Source organism: Melopsittacus undulatus, chromosome 10 (genome assembly GCF_012275295.1).
Source record: "Melopsittacus undulatus isolate bMelUnd1 chromosome 10, bMelUnd1.mat.Z, whole genome shotgun sequence".
Lineage (NCBI taxonomy): Eukaryota > Metazoa > Chordata > Aves > Psittaciformes > Psittaculidae > Melopsittacus > Melopsittacus undulatus.
The window spans coordinates 34,472,425-34,490,237 of record NC_047536.1 but is presented as its reverse complement, the minus strand read 5'-3'; the positions used below and the strand labels follow the sequence as shown (position 1 = coordinate 34,490,237).

Below are 17,813 nucleotides of genomic sequence, written 5' to 3'. Positions count from 1 at the left end.
CCTCAGGGAGCAGGGAACGGCTGCAGAAGAAGAGGATTGAAACCACAAGAGCAGCTTTTACAGAGTGTTTATTTTCCATACCACAAGGGACAGACATGAGCAGACCCGAGGGCTCTGCAAACCAGACACTGCCACAGGCCACGGCCGAGCCAGCCCCGGCTCTGCTCCCATCTTTGGTAAGCCCTCAGCACCTCCATGCTCCCCAGCCATCCCCCAGCCTTGGCCTCTCCCCATCCCACAGTATGAGGCTGATAAAACCATTCTGGAGACTGAACTTGTTGCATCCCTCTGGCTCACGTCTCAAACAGGGACTTGCACTGTTAAAACCCAAGTGCATGGTCAAGGGAGGTAGCACAGAACTAGGAAAGGAACCAGAAGAAAAGAAACCCCCTACAATTCTACAACACTGCTTGAACGGAACAAGTGACTGCTCCCTGCACTGAGGCAATTCCCCTTGATAGGTAAGTGCTCCAAAGAGGAAGAGTCCTGGGTTTGCTCTCAGTGAGGGCACGAAGTGTTCCCCTTGTGCAGCTGCAGCTCCAGAGCACTCACAGCAATGGGCACCCCATGGTCTGCCTGCACGGCCCAGCCCAGCCCAGCCCAGAGAGAGCCCAGGGGACAGAACACAGCGGCTCCGACTCCAGGGGCAGGTTAATAACTAACACCACTTTAATGCAACACTGCCGAGAGCCTGGAAATCCAAGGAAACAAAAAGAACCCTTTATGTTCTATGTACATTACAACCATTTACAGAGTTGCCCAGTACTGTGTACAACATATAAATACATGATCAAACAGATGCATAGAGGGTACTTACAGGAGCCAAAGAATTCACTTTATACATCCAAGAATGAAAATATATAAAAAAAAGAAACCAAAGGAAACCCCACTGCTTTCCATGCTGATGGAGCTCACACGGATCACGGGGGTGCCTGCAAGGGCTCACACGCTCAGGGCCTCAACGCAGAGCCTGCAGGACTGAGCTGCTGGGAACCTCACGGCTTCACACCAGGTCAGGGCACAGGCACAGCACCAGGACACGAGTTCAGCCTCACAGACCAGAGGCGTTTGGTTGGCACCTGATGCTTTTACTTCTTTCTTTTCCCTCTTCTTGCATCCTCCATGGGCTCTGTGCACTGCTTGGTTACTGCAGCATCCTTTGGTGGGCACCACGCTCTGCTGTAGCACCTGAAGACCACTGAGGACTGTTCCTGGAGAGCAGCTCTGCTTGCACCAAGGGCACAGCCGTGCTTCCCAGGACACTGAGAATGGAGATGGCAGAAGGGGATAGCAGAAGACTGCAGGGCCTCACCTAGCGCAGCCCCGAAACAGAAACATCCTGTTCCAGTTCCTTTGGATGCAACGAGTTCCTCAATGCAGGGTTCACAGGTTGCCACAAACTGCCTCTCACTCGGGTGTTCGCCTCAGCACGGGCATCAAAACACAGTCGGCATCTTCATGGCAACAGGAAGCAGGAGGATGGATCCACCGAAACCGGAGTGTAACCATGAGCCAAAGGGTTCTGCACTGGAGATCTTCGTGGGAAGGCAAATCAACGTTCCTCACTGCAACAAAGTGTAGTAACATTTCTACTATAAACAGAATAGTACTTCGTGTACAGGCTTTAGCATCAGTCGTTATCAAAATACACACACTGAATATACAATCTGTCCCATGGCCATAATTCATTATCTCACCACAAGGCACAATACACACAGCTTGGAGGGTCCTATACAGTCGTCGTGGCAGAAGGCGCCGCAGCCCTTGCACATGATCATGGCTTTCAGGCTGCAGGAGCACTTGAAGGAGATCTCATCAACGCTGCTGCTGTCAGCAAACATCTGCACAGACAGGGCCGAGTTCCGGCTGGCAGCAAAGTTCGCTTTGTGGCTCAGCTGCATCACGCTCCCAGCGAGGCTTCTGGGAAAGGCTGGAGCGCTGGATGAATAATTAAAGCTGGTGGAATTGAGCTGCAGCTTAGAAAGCTTCCCATAAAATGCCTGTTTGATATTGAGCTGTGAGGGGATGGAAGAAGGCTCCAAAGGGTGACCGTGGCCTTTTCCTGCTTCCCGTGTTGGAAACCTGAAGAACGGCAAGTCCGTTCCCAGTGGGATGCTCTGCAAGGGCTCACTCAGCTCCTTCTGGTTCTCTGCATTCCCCTTGCCTGGGCTGCCACTCACCACGTTCTCGTTCCTCCTTCCCCCCATGGTGCTGGGGTGCTGCTTTGAAGCCCATTCCCCCCTTGCAGCCGTTATTCCCTCCCCTGGGGCACAGCTCTTGTCCAGAGTCTGTTTGCTGGGGGACAAGGTTCCTATGACGGGAGCTTGGTCCAAAACCCTGGGGTGGTGCAGTCTAACACTGGCGTTGCAAGGGAAGCCAGAACCAAAGAGCTTCTTGCCTTGAGCTCCAGCATAGTTTGTGTTGACCGAGGCACCTCCTGTCTGATTTGGACCAAGAGAAGTTACAGTTGGAGACAAAAACCGAGGCTCAGTGGAGGTGTTCAACCCCTTTGGACTTGTCTTTGTGGTGACGCTTGCTAACGGGTTGTGCTGTGCCACCCGAGGGACCTTGGGCAACTCCTTTTGCTCCTCAAAGCTACAGGCAGAAAAGGTTCTTTCCCGAGGGCCTGGATCTTCAGGCTTCTGAGAAGCACTTCCCACAGTTGCCAGCTGCTCTGGGCAGCTTAAAGCTGAGCCAGCTGTGGGAGGGTTCTCTGCAACAGACCCAACCTCCACATCCTCTGCTCCAGGCAATGGTGCCCCTGATCCACACTTGTTCTGGGGATCTGTGGAAGACCTCATTGAGTGGAAGTCATCGCTCCTGCTCAGGGCACTCGTCTTCATTCCTATATCTGGAGGAGACTCTGCTCCAAAACAGCAACTGCCTCCTGACTCCACCTTCAGGGAGAGGGTTTCTGATGGCTTGGCCAGGGGTGGCTGCGCAGCTTCCAGCTTCACACTGGTGTGGGATCCTGGGAGAACTTCCTCCAAAGGAAGGCTCCCCTTAAGCAGCTGCGTCACCAAAGGGTTGTTGGTTTCAACAGAGGACACGGACCGAGCGGAAGCTGCTTTCTGAGGCAGTGGGGTGTGTGGTCCCTGTCTCTGGGATGGAGATGCAGTGCCCATTGCTGTCACTGCAGGGAGGTCCCTGACACAGGCCGGGTTGTCTGCCCCTGATTTTGATATAACCCTCTCGGTGCTGCCATGGCAGGAGGTGTCTTCCCCAGCCACCTCCCTACAGCTGGTGCTTCTGCAGCATCCATCCATCACCTCACTCTCATCAGCTATGTCACCTTCAAAGTCTGAAGCAGTGTCTGTCGTTTCACTGTGTGTACTCTGCACTTCCTCATCTCCACTTGTCTTCAACTCCTGGGTCTCCCTCAATGGCTGAAGTGTGTTTTCTGGTCCTGTTGAGGGGCTCCTCTCCTGTGGTTGCTCATGTGTTTCAGAGGTGTCTATCCTGTTCTGAGAAACAAAGTCACCGTGTAAAGAGGCTCTCACCACGGCCTCTGCATTCTGCTCTCCATTGCCCAGTTTGCCATCGCTGCCTTCCTCTGCCTGCAGATGTGCCAGGTCCCCCAGCACAGGGTTGGCCTCCTCCACTCCAGCAGTCCCTGCTTTGGAGCCATCTCTATCAGTGACACATTTCTCTGCAAACACTTCAGAGCCATTAAATCTGAATCTCGAGACCATTCCTGGCTCATGGCACTCGCTGCTGCCCGAGGATGGTGCTGGCAGAGGAGCAGGACACCCCGAGGAATGTTCCTTTACGTCAGAATGATAACCCAGCTGCAAGGCAGGGGCAGCAGCACCCCCGAGTCCCGACACAGCCCCATCGCCTGTAGGACTGATCACAGCTCCCTGCACCCGGGAACACGACAGACCGTTCACTGCAGGAGCCACGCTTTTCAGCTGTGCACTTTGCCCCTCCTGTGACGCAACACAAGATGGGATTTCGGTCCGTGGGTCACAGTGGGGCTGCTCAGGGCTCTCCTCCTTGCAGGATGACGCAGTCAAAGCACCATAGAACTGCCCCTTGGGTGAGCCATCCCCAGGCTGAGCACCTGCAGTGCACTCCTGAGCACCACTGCCCTGGCTCCTTGAGGAGAGGGAGTCTTGTGTTGAAGAGATGGGATGTGCAGCAGCCCCCAGAGCATCCGCGCTCACACGGGCGGGCGGCAGTAGTTGTGCTCGCTGCAGATCTGCCGAGCGCTTTCCATGAGCTCTCTTTGACCTCCTGTGCCCGGAGCGGCCGTTGGCTTCTCCTCCTCCTCCTCCTTCATCTGGGCCTCTCCCCCCACCGGGACCCCCTCCACCCCCGATGGCAGCGGCGGCTTCGCGCTGGGCTCGGGCGTGCAGGGCCCGGGCTTTAATGTCTGCGAGTGTCCGGGCGCCAGCCCTGCCGCGGCTGGGGGGCTCCGTGCTGGGGATGATGCGGGGGCATATCTGGTAAGTGGGCTGACCTTTAACCACCCAGGGTGGTTTAATACGTGAAAGTTGAATCTGCAAGAGAGGGAAAAGCAGTCAGCTCCAGCACTCATCCTCACACACTGCAATGCATTTCATTAGCACCTGATCATCATGAGTCTTACTGCAAGAATTCAATAAAGGGTCAGAATTCCAGCTTAAAAACTGATTTTGGGAGAGGAGCACCACAGTCCCCATAATCCCTGCATGCATGCTCTGCCCTGTGCTATGTAAAGCTCAGCATGACTAGAGCCCACAGACAAATAAGTGATTCTTAAGGAATCAAAACGGTCCTTTCTACATGAGGATGACCCTGAGGCTAAGGAGATGGGCACCTCCATTCAGAACAGGGGAAGTCAGAGGGAACATGAAGATTTTGCCCAAAGAAGAGGAGCTAGGCAGGATAAAGAACACATCTGAAGGTCTCTCTTGCAGCAAGTCAGCTAGCTTCAGGAAAAGCAATTTCTGCATCCACAGAAACGCAGACTAACAGAGCAAGTCAAGGTTACGCTGTGCTCTTATGCAAAGGCCTTGGAACAATTTCCCATTCTTTGCCTGTCTAAATAAGATAGCAAACTGTGGCAATCAGGGGCACTTAGGCAGCTCTACCAATGAAACCCTTCCACTTCTCCTCCCAGGATGACAACACTTGACATTTTAATAACATTTTGATGGTACTGAGCATGACAGCGCTGGGATCGCAAGCAGCTATAACCCTCCTTCCTACCCGGATGGGTGGGACCTTTGGCTCCTCTTTAGTAGGCTGTGGCTTTTCTGGGTGAACACTTTCAATTGTGTTACGAAAGGACTGACGATCTTCAAGCCGGGGCTTCTTTTCGGGGAAGGAGGCGGAGGCAGCCTCCTCAAAGCATTTCCTCTTCTGGTCCTTGGGCTCCGGAGCAGAGTTCTCCTGGGGCAAGCTGGGAATCCTGTTTGCAGCTGCCAATGATGGATCTTCCGCTTTACTGTGTAACTTGGAGGTCTCTGCAGAGAGGGGCAGGTCGGAGCTCTCTGGCTGCAGTGCTGCAGGTGAAGGGCTCGGCTCGTCTTTCTTCGGGTCTGCCTCAGGCTGTGTCTCTTTCTGTGCTGATGGCTCCTGCCCCACAGCCGCAGCCTCTTTGGAAGCCTCCACTTGCTCCGGCTCCCGCAGTTTGTAGAGGCTCCTCCTGGCCCGGCACCGCAGGTCAGCCCGGGAGCGCTTGCGGAAGCGCCCGTCCCTCTGCCTCGCTGCAGGCCCTCGTGGCAGCCTCGCCTCCGCTGGAGCAGAGAGGCCTGTCCTGTTCTCAGCATCCTCCTGCACCAGACTCTGCTCCTGGGACTCCTCCTGCTTCAAGCCCAGCCTGGGAGAGAAACAGACAACCCAGGTAAAACCTAAAGCCTGGCCCTATTTAAGCATTCAATCCTTTACTAAGAGCTGTACTCTATGCCACTCATGTCTGCACAGATTACAAAGCAGAGACTCATCAAAATCTCATTATATCACTCCAAAATGACATAACCCACACATTCACTAACCCACGTTACTATTACTGGGAATAATAAGCAAATGTAAAGACCTGTGAGGGAAAACAAGTAAAATTAACTTGAAAACAAAGTAGAAGGGCTACAAACTTCTGCTGTGCCCCAGCCAATGCCAGTAAGGATTTCCTGGAGCAATGGCCTGAATGATTCACCCCATAAAACCTGCATCTTTCCAGGACTTTATGCTGCACCTTCTCAGCAAAGCAGAAACATGCTCCGCTACCTGTATAATAAACAGATAAAACAGCACAGATGAGACAGTTTCTCACTTTTGTCCATAGTAGTCCTCAAAGAACTTCTCTTTCCATTGCTCCACTCTCTTTTCCTTTTCCATTTCCTGCCGAATGCGAACTTGCATTTCATGGGTGAATTCACCTGCAAAGAAGCAAGAGGCTGAAATTGAGTTCCAAACAAAACCAATTCTGCAAATGCAACCTTGTGCATTTTTGCAGGACAGTAGCTATATATCTGAAGGACAGGTTTGCTGTTCCCACCCTGCCATGGGTCCACATGCTGCTTGCAACTGTTTAAGGGCAATGGTCACACAGCCTCAAGCAAGTCTGAAAAACATCATGTTTTCCCAGACAAAGACCACCATGTGAGGAAGTGATAAGCCTGGCACTACTTTACAGCTCCACCACTTCATTCTGAAGGTCCCAAAGCACCAAAGGAAATCACAGCTTTGATTTTAATGGTAAGAAAAGAAGAAAAGTTGGGGACAACATGGGCAGGCACTGCCAGGCTGGGTGAAACTGGTCATTAACTGTGACAGACAACCCACAAATCCCACTAGATGAGTGCCTCTCCTCCACCCCACAGCAGGTAGAGCTGCTCACCATCAGCCAGGCGCTCCCTCCAGCTCTGTGCCGCATGGGTGAAGAACTCATTGTTGAGCGCGCTGCCGCTGAGCCGCATCAGCCCATCAGCCCCAACCTGATGGACACACACAACACGCTTGTTCCAGCCATCCCACAGCCAAGGGGCATGGGAATGTGGATGGGAGACCCCCACGTGCTGCACCCTTGTACCTGTCTGTCAACTTCGGGAAGGAGGTAGAGAAGCTGCTGCTGGAAGTGTGACGGGAGCGCATTGAAGGTTCTGGAGTTTATCAGAGCTCGCAGGTTGGTGTTGACAAGAATGGAGCCGGGTGTTTCAAAGTCAATATCCTCTCCCCTGTTGCGTTTCATTTGCCCTGGAGTTTAAAGACAGGCAAATAAAATAACCATTGTTGTACAAAAGGATTTCAGCAGGGTGGGCAAGAACTTTGTGTCAAACTACTAGGGCAAAAGGAGCAAGATATGTGAGAAAAGACTGGTACTCAAGTGTGAAGAAAAACTCTCAATCACACTAATTAATAGACCTGCATCTGGAAGTTTGACAGGAGGTCACATTTGTGTCATATTCAAGTAGAATTCTCCATGCTGTTCATCACACCAAGCTTTAAACAATTATCTCACTCATGTTGGGGAGGAAGAGCCGAGAGCCTTAAGGTCATCATATGCTTTCTGATGGAAAAGAAGCTTCATGTTCTTTTCTCAGACATACAGACTCTTGTGAGGTCCATCAGAAGCACTTACCAGCCGTGGGCTTCCTGATCCCCCTCAGCAGCTGTGGAGGGTCCCTGTTTATTTCTGTTCTACTGCGCAAGGTGGCTTTGCACAGGGCCAGAGAGCTGCTGCTGCTGCTGGATGTGCTGCTGCTCTCCCCGTCAGCGTGCCTCCCCGTGAAGCCTACAGGCAAAACAATCCCATAAAGACGTGCAGGGAACAGCAGAAACCCAACCTGGAGAATGGTTTTACATACAAGAATTATCTGCTGTTACCCCTGTTACAGGGTATTGTGCAGTTACCAAGTGCTTTGATGGGGCTGAACACATCCACAGCTCTCTACAGTCACATGCATTCTCATGAAGCATTAAGGAAACCCTCAGGCAAGCTTACAGACACACAGGGAGTACTGACTGAAAGCTTGCTGGGCAGTCATGGGAAAACCACCCCCCAAAAGCAATGCTCACCAGAGGCAGACTCCATGTGTGCCCCGTTTACTTTCAGTGGTGTTAAGACAACACGTGGCAGCATTACACCAGTCTTTTTCTTTTGCTTGGTTGCCTGCAGCCCAGAAAGAAATGAAAGGAACAGAGATGTTATAAAGGGGTAAAATAATCTTCTAAACAGAATGTTTCTTAGTTAAAGATCTACCTTGCTCCTAGGTAAATCTTCAGGTATATTTATGAATAGCAGAGAATTCAAAATCACCTTCCATAGTATCATAGAATCCCAGATTGGTTTGGGTTGGAAGGGACCTTAAAACTCATCCAGTTCCAAGTTGTTCTGCACAGGCAGGGACCCCTTCCACTGGAGCAGCTGCTCCAAGCCCCTGTGTCCAACCTGGCCTTGAGCACTGCCAGGGATGGGGCAGCCACAGCTTCTCTGGGCACCCTGTGCCAGCGCCTCAGCACCCTCACAGGGAACAGCTTCTACCACGGTACAATCAAATCTCTCCTCTGTCAGTTTAAAACCATTCCCCCTTGTCCTATAACTAGCTACATGCTAGTGGGCTCTTCAGCATGGGTTGCAGAAGGTAGTTTGACTGCAATGACCAATGATCCTCCCATACTGCAAACTCCTCACCTAAGGACAATTTCTCTTCCCCATAACTGAGGCACTTGTGCCCAACCAGTCCCTGTAACACTAACCCAGCTACCAGGCAGCACTGAAAGCTCCCCATGCTTCCAGTCAGTCCCACTTTCTCCTACCTGGGATGCGGTTCGGTGGCTCTCCCTGGTCGTAGCAGGTCCCTTGCTCAGAGATTCAGTGGAACACGAGGCATTAGAGGAGGTTTCATCAAGAGACACTGAAAGAGAAGTGCCCTCAGTCAGACACAGAAGCAGGTGCCATGGTTTAAGGTGAACATCCTTTGACACTTACCATCATTGTCACCACTCACAGTGCTTGCTTCATTGGACTCACAACTTTCTGCATCTGCTGTATCCTCCAGCTCCTCCCCTTCCGGCACAGACAGATTCCGAGACCACTGCAAGGCATCCTTCTGAAGGGGCAAACAGAACAGGGATGGCTTCACTCCCTGCCAGCCTCAAGGCACACACCAACAGGATGGATGTTTAGCGGATATGGTTCTTCAGCTTCATTTTTTTCATCTTCCCTATTTTTATCCTTGATGCAAAGATATTTTCAAGTGTATCTGGGCTCACAGGGGAACAGAAGTCATCTGAACTACTCGAACACTTCATAGACACCTCCTAAACAAATAGCTCAAATGTATCCAACATACACAGGGTTAATAATTCATCACAGTTTTCTGCAAGCAAGCAGTTTCTATTAAAGAGAAGTATTTCATTCTAACTACAAAACAACAGGGAGCACCAGAGTAGCCAATAGTGAGGTAGTAAGCTTAAGAGATATATTTACTACCTGTATAGACAAAGGCATTTCAATGCCATCTATTTTCAGCAAAATATGGCAATTCAACAACATGTTCTGACAGTGGGAAAAAAAGATGCCAATGAAATAGCTGAGATACCTGTTACCTGTCAAGCTGATATTTATTTATCAGGGGATCCAACAGTACAAAACAATGCAAAGGAAGAGCAGAAACACTTTCAACATTTAAGATTACTGGGACAATAAATTAAATGTTCCAGAGAGACCTCAAGATCTGAGGAAAATGGTGATGCTAAATACACTCAGAATGCAGCTGAACACAAAACAAGCTGCCAGGAGAATGAATGTACATTTTCCTGTCAAGGTCCTACTTGCAGCTACAAGGTCTCAGACCAATTGAAGTTACTGGTTGAGGGTGTTCCCTTGTGGCTGGTAGGAAAAGAGCACATGGGCTGTTCTCATAAGCACGCACCTGAGGTGGGCACAAAATACTGGAACAAGAGGATTTATCTTATAGCTTATGCAATTCAAGACATAGTTGTTTTTAAAATGGATTTAGCATATAAATATAGCTGAACGGTACAAGCTCTAATGAAATAAGGGATTCCAGACACTCTCACATGACGAGCCCACATGCAGCACATTCAGCTCATATGATGCTCAGTGTCAGTGTAACACTCAGCTCCATGTAACAAGCACAACTCACACCTCGGCTCCCAGTTAAGAGCAGGAACTCCGCAGGGTAAAGAGCACTCACCTTGAGGGTGAAGAGGCTGATGCGTCCGGGCAGCTTGTAGAAGAGCCCATCACCTCCCCGGGAGTTGGAATGGAGCATGGCGTTGAGGCAGGCCAGGGGAGAGGTGCCACTAGGACACAGAAAGAACAGCTCAGGTTTAAGAACTGGCCTCAGCAAGCAAACAGCCTGAAGGATCTGTTTAAATGGGCATCTTTAAGGTTAACAGAGATGCTGCTGATTAACTTCAGGGGACGGGCACTCCAGACAGAACAGCATTATGTTTTCCTTTGTGACCATCAGCCTCCAAGAGCACAGCAAAGCTATCAAACAGGAAGCACAATGCCAGTTTAAAGTCACTCTGAGCCATTTTTAGCTGTTTCCAACGTTTATGACCCATTTCCTCCCTTCCTCTGCTTGAAACTTTCAGACTTCAACTGACTTTACCAAAACTCCAGATTTATTCAGCCCAAACCCACATGGGTTGTACCCAGATGTGTTTCTGGTATATCCTCCCTGACAAGCCGCAGACAGAACTGCACTACCAGTTAGGTATAAAAGGTCTGATGCCCTGATTTGTCACGTCCTGTGTAATGCCCTGGTTAAAGCATCCATCCTACGCTCACTGATGGAACTTCTGTAACCTCATGGTTTCCAATACATCACACACGGACCGGCAGTCACCTGGCAGAGCCAGAGCAGCATCCATTCCGTTGTTATTAAAAGTGAAACTGAAACCTGGCCTATTTCAAAGAAAATCATTCTCAAATCGAACCCTTACAACAATTTCTGTTCCCACCCTGACTGTGCTTGGGTTTTTGGACGTTTCTTCAACAGAAATACCCTTGATGTGTGGTACTAGCACAGAATCCCCAGCCTTCTGTCCTGTTAGACAGTGCTTTCCCATCTGTGTTGAGCAGACGTCCCAAGCACGCTGTAACCAGCCAGAAAACGCTTCCCTCAAAAGGCAAAACAAGGACTTTTCCCCAAAATGAGGAAAACCCAAAGAGTTCATATTCTCCTTGGAGCCAGGACTCAGCAATGGTGCTGGGCCCAAGTGTCCTGGCTCAAGCATCAGCCATACAGGACCATCAGTGTCCCCCCTAAGGAACACAGCCCCTTCCCAATAGACCAGTGTGACCCCCAACCAGGGAATGCTGCCTCGGTATTGATTCAAAGGGAGAAACATCTCAAGCCACCAAGCTATTTCCTTCAGGAAATGGAGTTTCAGGAAGGGTTTATACAAGGCCCAGGGAAGCCTGAGCATGTTTAGCCAGGCAGGATCACTGCCTTCATCCTGTGAACAATTGTGCTCTGAAGAAAACAGTCTTTTCTTAAAGCAGAGAATTAATGACCGGGAAGGAAAAGCAGATATCCCAAGGGAAACCCACTGACCTTTACAGGAGCGATTTCACTCTGTGGGATTCAACTTGACACATGCTCCAAAGTCTGGTCTTTAGCTACTGTGACACACCACTTGTCAGAACTGGGAGCACCAAGGTAATTTATGTGTGTGAGGAGAGACCTGCTATCACCTTTAGCAGAGAACAGCCTATGCCTGTAGATCTTCAACTACCCACTGAAGTAACAGGACTGATGCAGGAAAGGTGCAGAGTATCCCTGAAGGTCCTCATGAAAAGCCTGTAGGAATTCTGCTCAGAGCTGTGAAACCACCTCCCACATCCAAACCAGTGAGGATCTCCTGGGCAAGGACCACCAGTGTTCCAACAGCTCCCACACTGATGCAGCAACACACATCTGCATCACCCCTCTCTGAACAATACCAGCTCCTACCTGACACCTCTGTGGGCATCACCAGTTTTCACTATTCAAACAGCCCCAGCTGTATCCTGACTTCAGACACACGTAAGGAGCAGAAACAAGGCAATGTTTTGGGTTGTTAGGTCCCAGAAAAATGAGTTTACCTTCTTCAGCTGGGTAAAGTACAGGGTCAGGAGATGCAGACACCAGGGTGGAAACAGTGCACAGAATCAAGGTGAGGGGAAAGCAAGACTGGAAACAGTTCATGCATCTGGATTCCCACAAGTCAGTCAATGGGCAGCAGCCAAGAGACTGCTTTTTCTGTCTCTGGTAGCCAAAGTGTCTTTTTATGCCATGCAGCACTAACTGAGGCACTGGGACTAACACAGTTCCCCACTTGCTTCAATCTGTAAGACACTGTATTTCTCTTCTACTATTATCACAGAAACAGATGGGTGCTCACAGGAAGTTAGTCAAGGAAAAGTCTCCCACTCCTCTCGTTTCCTAGGCTCCATATCAGGTTCTTTTCCATATGAAGCCCACATTGAGATGGGCATCTCCTCCATACAATGTCAGGAGCCACAACAGGGTGAGCTGCACTACCATGGTACTCGAAACTGAGCAGAGACCAGTATAGTAATATAAAGATGACTTATTTGAGTCTCCTAAAACATGATGTCTGCTCTAGAAATGAAGCATCAGAGGAGACAAAGACTGTTCTCAAACTAGTCCCAGCGGCAGAAATAACTGGGAGGTACTTAAGAGAGAACCATACAAGTCATTCAGTACAACACAATGCAGGAGCCTGACCTGCTACAGGCACCTGTTTTACCACAGATGGATGAATGGGACCCTGTGTGTTACAAAAAAAACCAACCCAAGTACAGCTTCCAGTTATTGTCAAAGGAAAACAACCCCACAACCTGTATGGAAGTGTCCATGGTGTCATCTGAAATGACTGTGCTGGAAAGAGGAGGAAATGGAAGAAAAATGGGCTGGAGATGAGGAAGAATTGCACAAAGCAACACAAGGCTTCATACGCATCCTCCCCCATGCTCCACACTGTGTTCTAGACAAGATCATCAATACTAACCTCATTTCCTTTAGTCCTTCAGCCTCGATGACCTGTAGAATCTGTTTTGGGGTCATAGGAGCATCAGAGTAATTTTCCAGCACCTAAAAGACAAAAGCCCACATGTCAGTACAGAATGTGCTTCTGCATCCACAGACCCACTCCAGGGGCTGCTGTTCAAATCCAGCAATATCCCCCCTAAACCTCCATTCATCTGCAAAAGAGACATGAAACATTCCAGGCTACCTCCCAGTCAGACCATGGCAAACACCACAAAGGGCTCCCCTTCATCTGCTCCCTGATTAACTGAACCACGAAGGAGAGGAAAAGCAGCAGAATTCGGCCTTGACCCCACAGCAGGAAACCAGTGGAAGCTTTTTAACCAACTCCCATGTACGTTAGACCAAGCTGCTGCCACGTGCACCCTTCCATGCTGTGCAGTGGTCACTGACCTCTAATGATGTGAGATGCTCTCCCTAACACACACTTCCCTACCTTGCACTAAAGCAGCCACTTTTTCTGCTCACAGAAGTATAACTACAACTATATAACCCAACAGCATTCCTTCCTTGGGCTACTGCATTCATTCCATCCCTGCTCCAGCTCAAGAAGGGTACCACAGGTAAGAGCCTGAATTCTTGTAAGAGGACAAGAACAGCAAAGGATGTGGGGAAAATACAGCTAGAGACTTGGAGTGCTTGCCTTTGACAGAAAATGAGCAAAATCAGATATTAAAAAGGCAATACAGTACCAACTCATCCTTTCACGTATGATATGAATAGATTTGTCACTTATATGCAAAGAACTAAAGAGGCTATTACAGGTTTTAATCTCTCTTTTCTAAGAGCCTGTGGAACTTCTTGCTTCTGGACATTCTGGAGCACAAACTCGAGGATTCAAAGAGAGGACCGGACATGTCTGTGGATAAGAAGATTACCCACATAAACAGGAAACAATGAACCAAAATAAGCTGCAGTAGATGTAAACCGCGATGTTTCTTTGGGAGCAGATTACCCTACAGCTGCTCACCACGCGCCTCGTGCTGAAGCAGACAGCACTCCTCTCTGAATGCAAAGGATCTGAGCTCAAACTCTGGGTCTGAGGGAGCAAACAGACTGTGACCTGGGCACAGGACACAGCCTGAGGCCTCCAGGACAAGCAGTAATGGGCATCTAGATTGTAACTGTGGTCTAAGTTCCCCTAATGTAATGGCCAAAGTAATGCACCACCCTGACTAAATCCGTCCCCATGCTCTAGAGGAGCAACACAACGCTGCCTTTCAGTCTGGCTTGTGTGAGGAGCTGGTGGAGGAACCCAAATGCCCCATTTGTATCAGCACCATCTAGGACTGAGTCACTGCAGCCTCGTGGCAGGGCACAAACCCCACACTCTGCTTTCTGGAGCTGCATGAGAGTGATGGTTGCGAGAAAACCAGTGTTGTGCAGGGCACTGTTTGCATCTCTGTACCATGTCCAACCTCCAAAGGCAGAGAGAAACCCAACCTGTGTCACTGGGGTTCTGTGCTTCAGTTAAGTTTGGTGCTAAAAGGAATGTCCTACATCACATCCACCCAACAAGGACTTCTCAGATGCTTGAAGATCACAACCATGAGTGGTGCAACCTGGATGGGGACGGAAATTAGAGAGCTACCTACCCTGAGATAAAACACAATGAGAGCAAAAGAGCTGAAAGATCAAAGAAAGTGATAAACCCTATGCAGTGAGGATAAACAACCTGCACCCCAGTCAGTGCAGCTCCATCACACTTGTCCCTCCAGTGACCACAAAGCCTGCCCAGGTTGTGTGGTTTCCATGCCTTCCTCCTGAACTGTCACCCTGTCAGCCGAAGGGAGCAGACACTGACAAGGGAGCACACTGCTGGAGGTGAGTGCAGGAGCCACAGAATGGAACATGCCTCCTTGGAAAACCAAGGGAAGTCTTCACAGCTTCTGAAGCCTCTCCTGTGACAGTCAGAGCCAGGGAAATACAGCCCAAAACTGAGCACGAAGCAGCATTTACATAAAGATAAAAGACTCAATGCTCAGGGGAACAATTCCCAATCAACAGCTACATTAAGTGTACAGACTGCTTAAGGGGAGAACTGGGGAGAGAAGATCATAGAATCCCAGCCTGGTTTGGGTTGAAGGGACCTTAAAGCTCCTCCAGCTCCAACCCCTGCCACAGGCAGGGACCCCTTCCACTGGAGCAGCTGCTCCAAGCCCCTGTGTCCAACCTGGCCTTGAGCACTGCCAGGGATGGGGCAGCCACAGCTTCTCTGGGCACCCTGTGCCAGCGCCTCAGCACCCTCACAGGGAAGAGCTTCTGCCTCAGAGCTCAGCTCAGTCCTGCGGTTTAGCCACTGAACCCACCTCCAGCACTGATCTCCCATCCCAACAGTCCTGGTGCACACCAACCTCCCATCAGGAGCTACAACTCCAACCTTAGCTACTCCTTAACCCAAATAAGACTCTCCCCACATCTCTCCTATTTATAACACTGGTAGTCAAGGGTCCTACACCTGTGACTATGGAATCTGCCAGCACTTCCCAATACATTTACCAGTCACCCAGCTCCGACAGCACTTGTGGATCAGTCCTGTGGCTCCAGGTGTCCAAATGAATCTTTAAAGGCTCATTGCATGGAATGTGCATTAGCTCTGCAGGAGCACCAACACTGAAAAGCACTTTTGCCTCCAGTTCTCAGAAACATGGAGAGGAATATGAAACAATAGTGCACGCCAGAGGGGAAAATTAAAAGCATTTTGACAGGGAGCATGTGTAAGACTCGTGTTAAATAAAGATCTATTTTTAGTGGATTTACAATCAGTCCTGCGAGCTGGAAGTGCAGCTACGCAACCGTAGGTCTCTCTAAGTGGATAATCCAGCATGAGACCGGTCTATTTCTGGTTCTCAATGGCTCTAAGATACTGCTGAGGCTCAGACATCTCATGCACCTGAGCTTCTGGCCAACAGGGAGGTGAGAGGATGTGTGTGGAGAGATCCCTGTCCCATCATGCTGAGGTGAGGAGGTGCACGAGGATCTGCTTTAGTCACAGCCTCATGTTCTGCTTTGAGCAGACTAATACTGCTGTTCTTCCCCTGTTAGAGCCCAAGACTTTGGGATGAGGTGACTTTAAGCAAGGTCACCTCACGCTGCTTCTGCCCCGGAGGTCACCGACCAGGAGCATCCCTGTCACCCACAGTGACCAGGACCCAATGAGATGCTCGGCCACCCCATGCCCGCTGTGCCTGGCTCTGACCTTCTGCAGCTCTTCAAGCAGAGTCCTGTGGCTCTAGGATCACCATATACACACACAGCCGGTGCAGGCTGCTGGGAGATGCTTCTCTGCTTAGGTTTCCTCCTGGCACGCGGTAAGAAAACACTCAGAGAGCCAAACAAATCTTCCCCAGAAGGAGCACTGAGACCCATCCTGATCACCCTCAGCACCAGACCCGGCTCTCGGCTGGAGTCCCCACACTGCTCCTGCCCAAGTCCATGTGCTCCACTGCACAACCCAGAATACACACACACAGAGGAAAAGCAGGGAACCCAAACACCCTGCAACCCATTCCTGCTGACATCCATGTGCAGGGCTGTGTGTGTTCCAAGCCCAGGGGCTTGGGTCAGCCCTTGCTCTGTGTGCCGGTCCTCCGGTACCTGCACAGATCCATGACACCGACCAGCTCCGTGATGGAGAGGGAAGGGAGTGAGCTCCCTCCAAGCAGCCCCTTGCACACAGCAAGGCCGGACACCTCCAGGAGCACCCCTCACATCAGACTTCACACTCACTGCCTGTAGGATGCTTGTTATCCCTCCTAGCTCCCCAGCGGGGGTCAGGACACACCAACACCCCATGGAGAGCAACAACCCCCTCCTGCTGCTACAGTCAAACCCCAGCAGAGCCACAGGAACCGGAGCAGCCCCAGCCCTGGAGGGTGAAGCCTTCAACAGTCCCAAAGCCAAGAGGCCCAGGACAGGCCCCGAACTGCACCTCCCGGCGCAGGAGTGTCCGTTCGCTGCCCGGTGCTGCGGCTGCACCGGGCTCAGCACCGCTCCCAGCACCGCTCCCACCGCCCGCGGCCAGGGCGCTGCTGGGGCAGGGAAAAGCCGCTCCTCGGCCGTTAAACCGGGCCCCGCAGGCAGGGCCGGGCCGGGCCGCCGGTTCCCCGTCCCCCCGAGCCCTACCGGGCCTGCACGGAGGGGCCAGGCCCCGTCCGCACAACGACGGGCGCCGGCCCCGGGACCCCCTCCCCCCCGGGGCTCGCGAAGGGAAACAACCGGTGTGTGTGTGTGTTGGGGGGGATGCATATCCCGGGCCCCCCCCCGGGGCCGTTACCGGAGCGGGGGGGGGGGAGGCCCCATGGGCCCTGCTCGGCTCCGCGCTCCCCCCTCCCCCCCCGCTCACCAGGCGCGCGGCCTCTGCCCACGTGCGCTCCTTCTTCCTGCGCTGCTTCATCTCCTTCATCCTCCTCCTCCTCCCGCGCGGGGCTCGGCGGCCGCGGACCGTTGGGCGCGCGCGGGCGGCGGCGGCGGCGGCGGAAGGGGGGGGGGGGGGGAACGGGGCGGGGCACGCGCGGGCGGGGGGGGGGCGGGCGGGGCTCGAGCGGCTCCGGGAGCTACCGGAGGAGGAGGAGGAGGCGGCGGCGGCGGCTCGGGCCCGACATAACACCGGGGTCAAAGGGTGGGAGCGGGAGGGGGAAAGGGGGCGGGGCTCGGCGACGGTGGCCGCGGCGGGACACGGCGGGGCCCGCGCGCCGAGACCGAAAGGGGAGGGGCCGGAGCGAGAGGCGCGCGGAGGGGCCTGGGCCTGGTTTGAAGGAAAACAAACCGCAAGGGTTGCTGGGAGTTGTAGTCCGCGGC

At 51.8% G+C, this 17,813-nt stretch overlaps 1 protein-coding gene across 1 annotated transcript; it reads right to left on the bottom strand.

The window, feature by feature from the left end:
- Positions 1-52: 52 nt before the first annotated feature.
- Positions 53-17,480, bottom strand: ASXL1 (ASXL transcriptional regulator 1). The gene is made up of 12 exons (XM_034067059.1): positions 17,359-17,480; positions 12,976-13,058; positions 10,146-10,254; positions 8,915-9,035; positions 8,743-8,840; positions 8,002-8,095; positions 7,565-7,717; positions 7,016-7,179; positions 6,824-6,920; positions 6,257-6,362; positions 5,194-5,806; positions 53-4,502 (listed from the first exon to the last, which is right to left on the bottom strand). The coding sequence occupies exons 1-12, from the start codon at positions 17,416-17,418 to the stop codon at positions 1,689-1,691; spliced, it is 4,512 nt and encodes a 1,503-aa protein (XP_033922950.1). The 5' UTR covers positions 17,419-17,480; the 3' UTR covers positions 53-1,688.
- Positions 17,481-17,813: the final 333 nt, after the last annotated feature.

Coding starts and splice junctions, on each gene's coding strand:
- ASXL1 (XM_034067059.1), bottom strand. CDS start 17,418: ATGAAGGAGATGAAGCAGCGCAGGAAGAAGGAGCGCACGTGGGCAGAG. Junction 7,718..8,001: donor ACACATGGAGTCTGCCTCTG/GTGAGCATTGCT, acceptor TTTTGCCTGTAG/GCTTCACGGGGAGGCACGCT. Junction 7,180..7,564: donor GATCAGGAAGCCCACGGCTG/GTAAGTGCTTCT, acceptor TTTAAACTCCAG/GGCAAATGAAACGCAACAGG.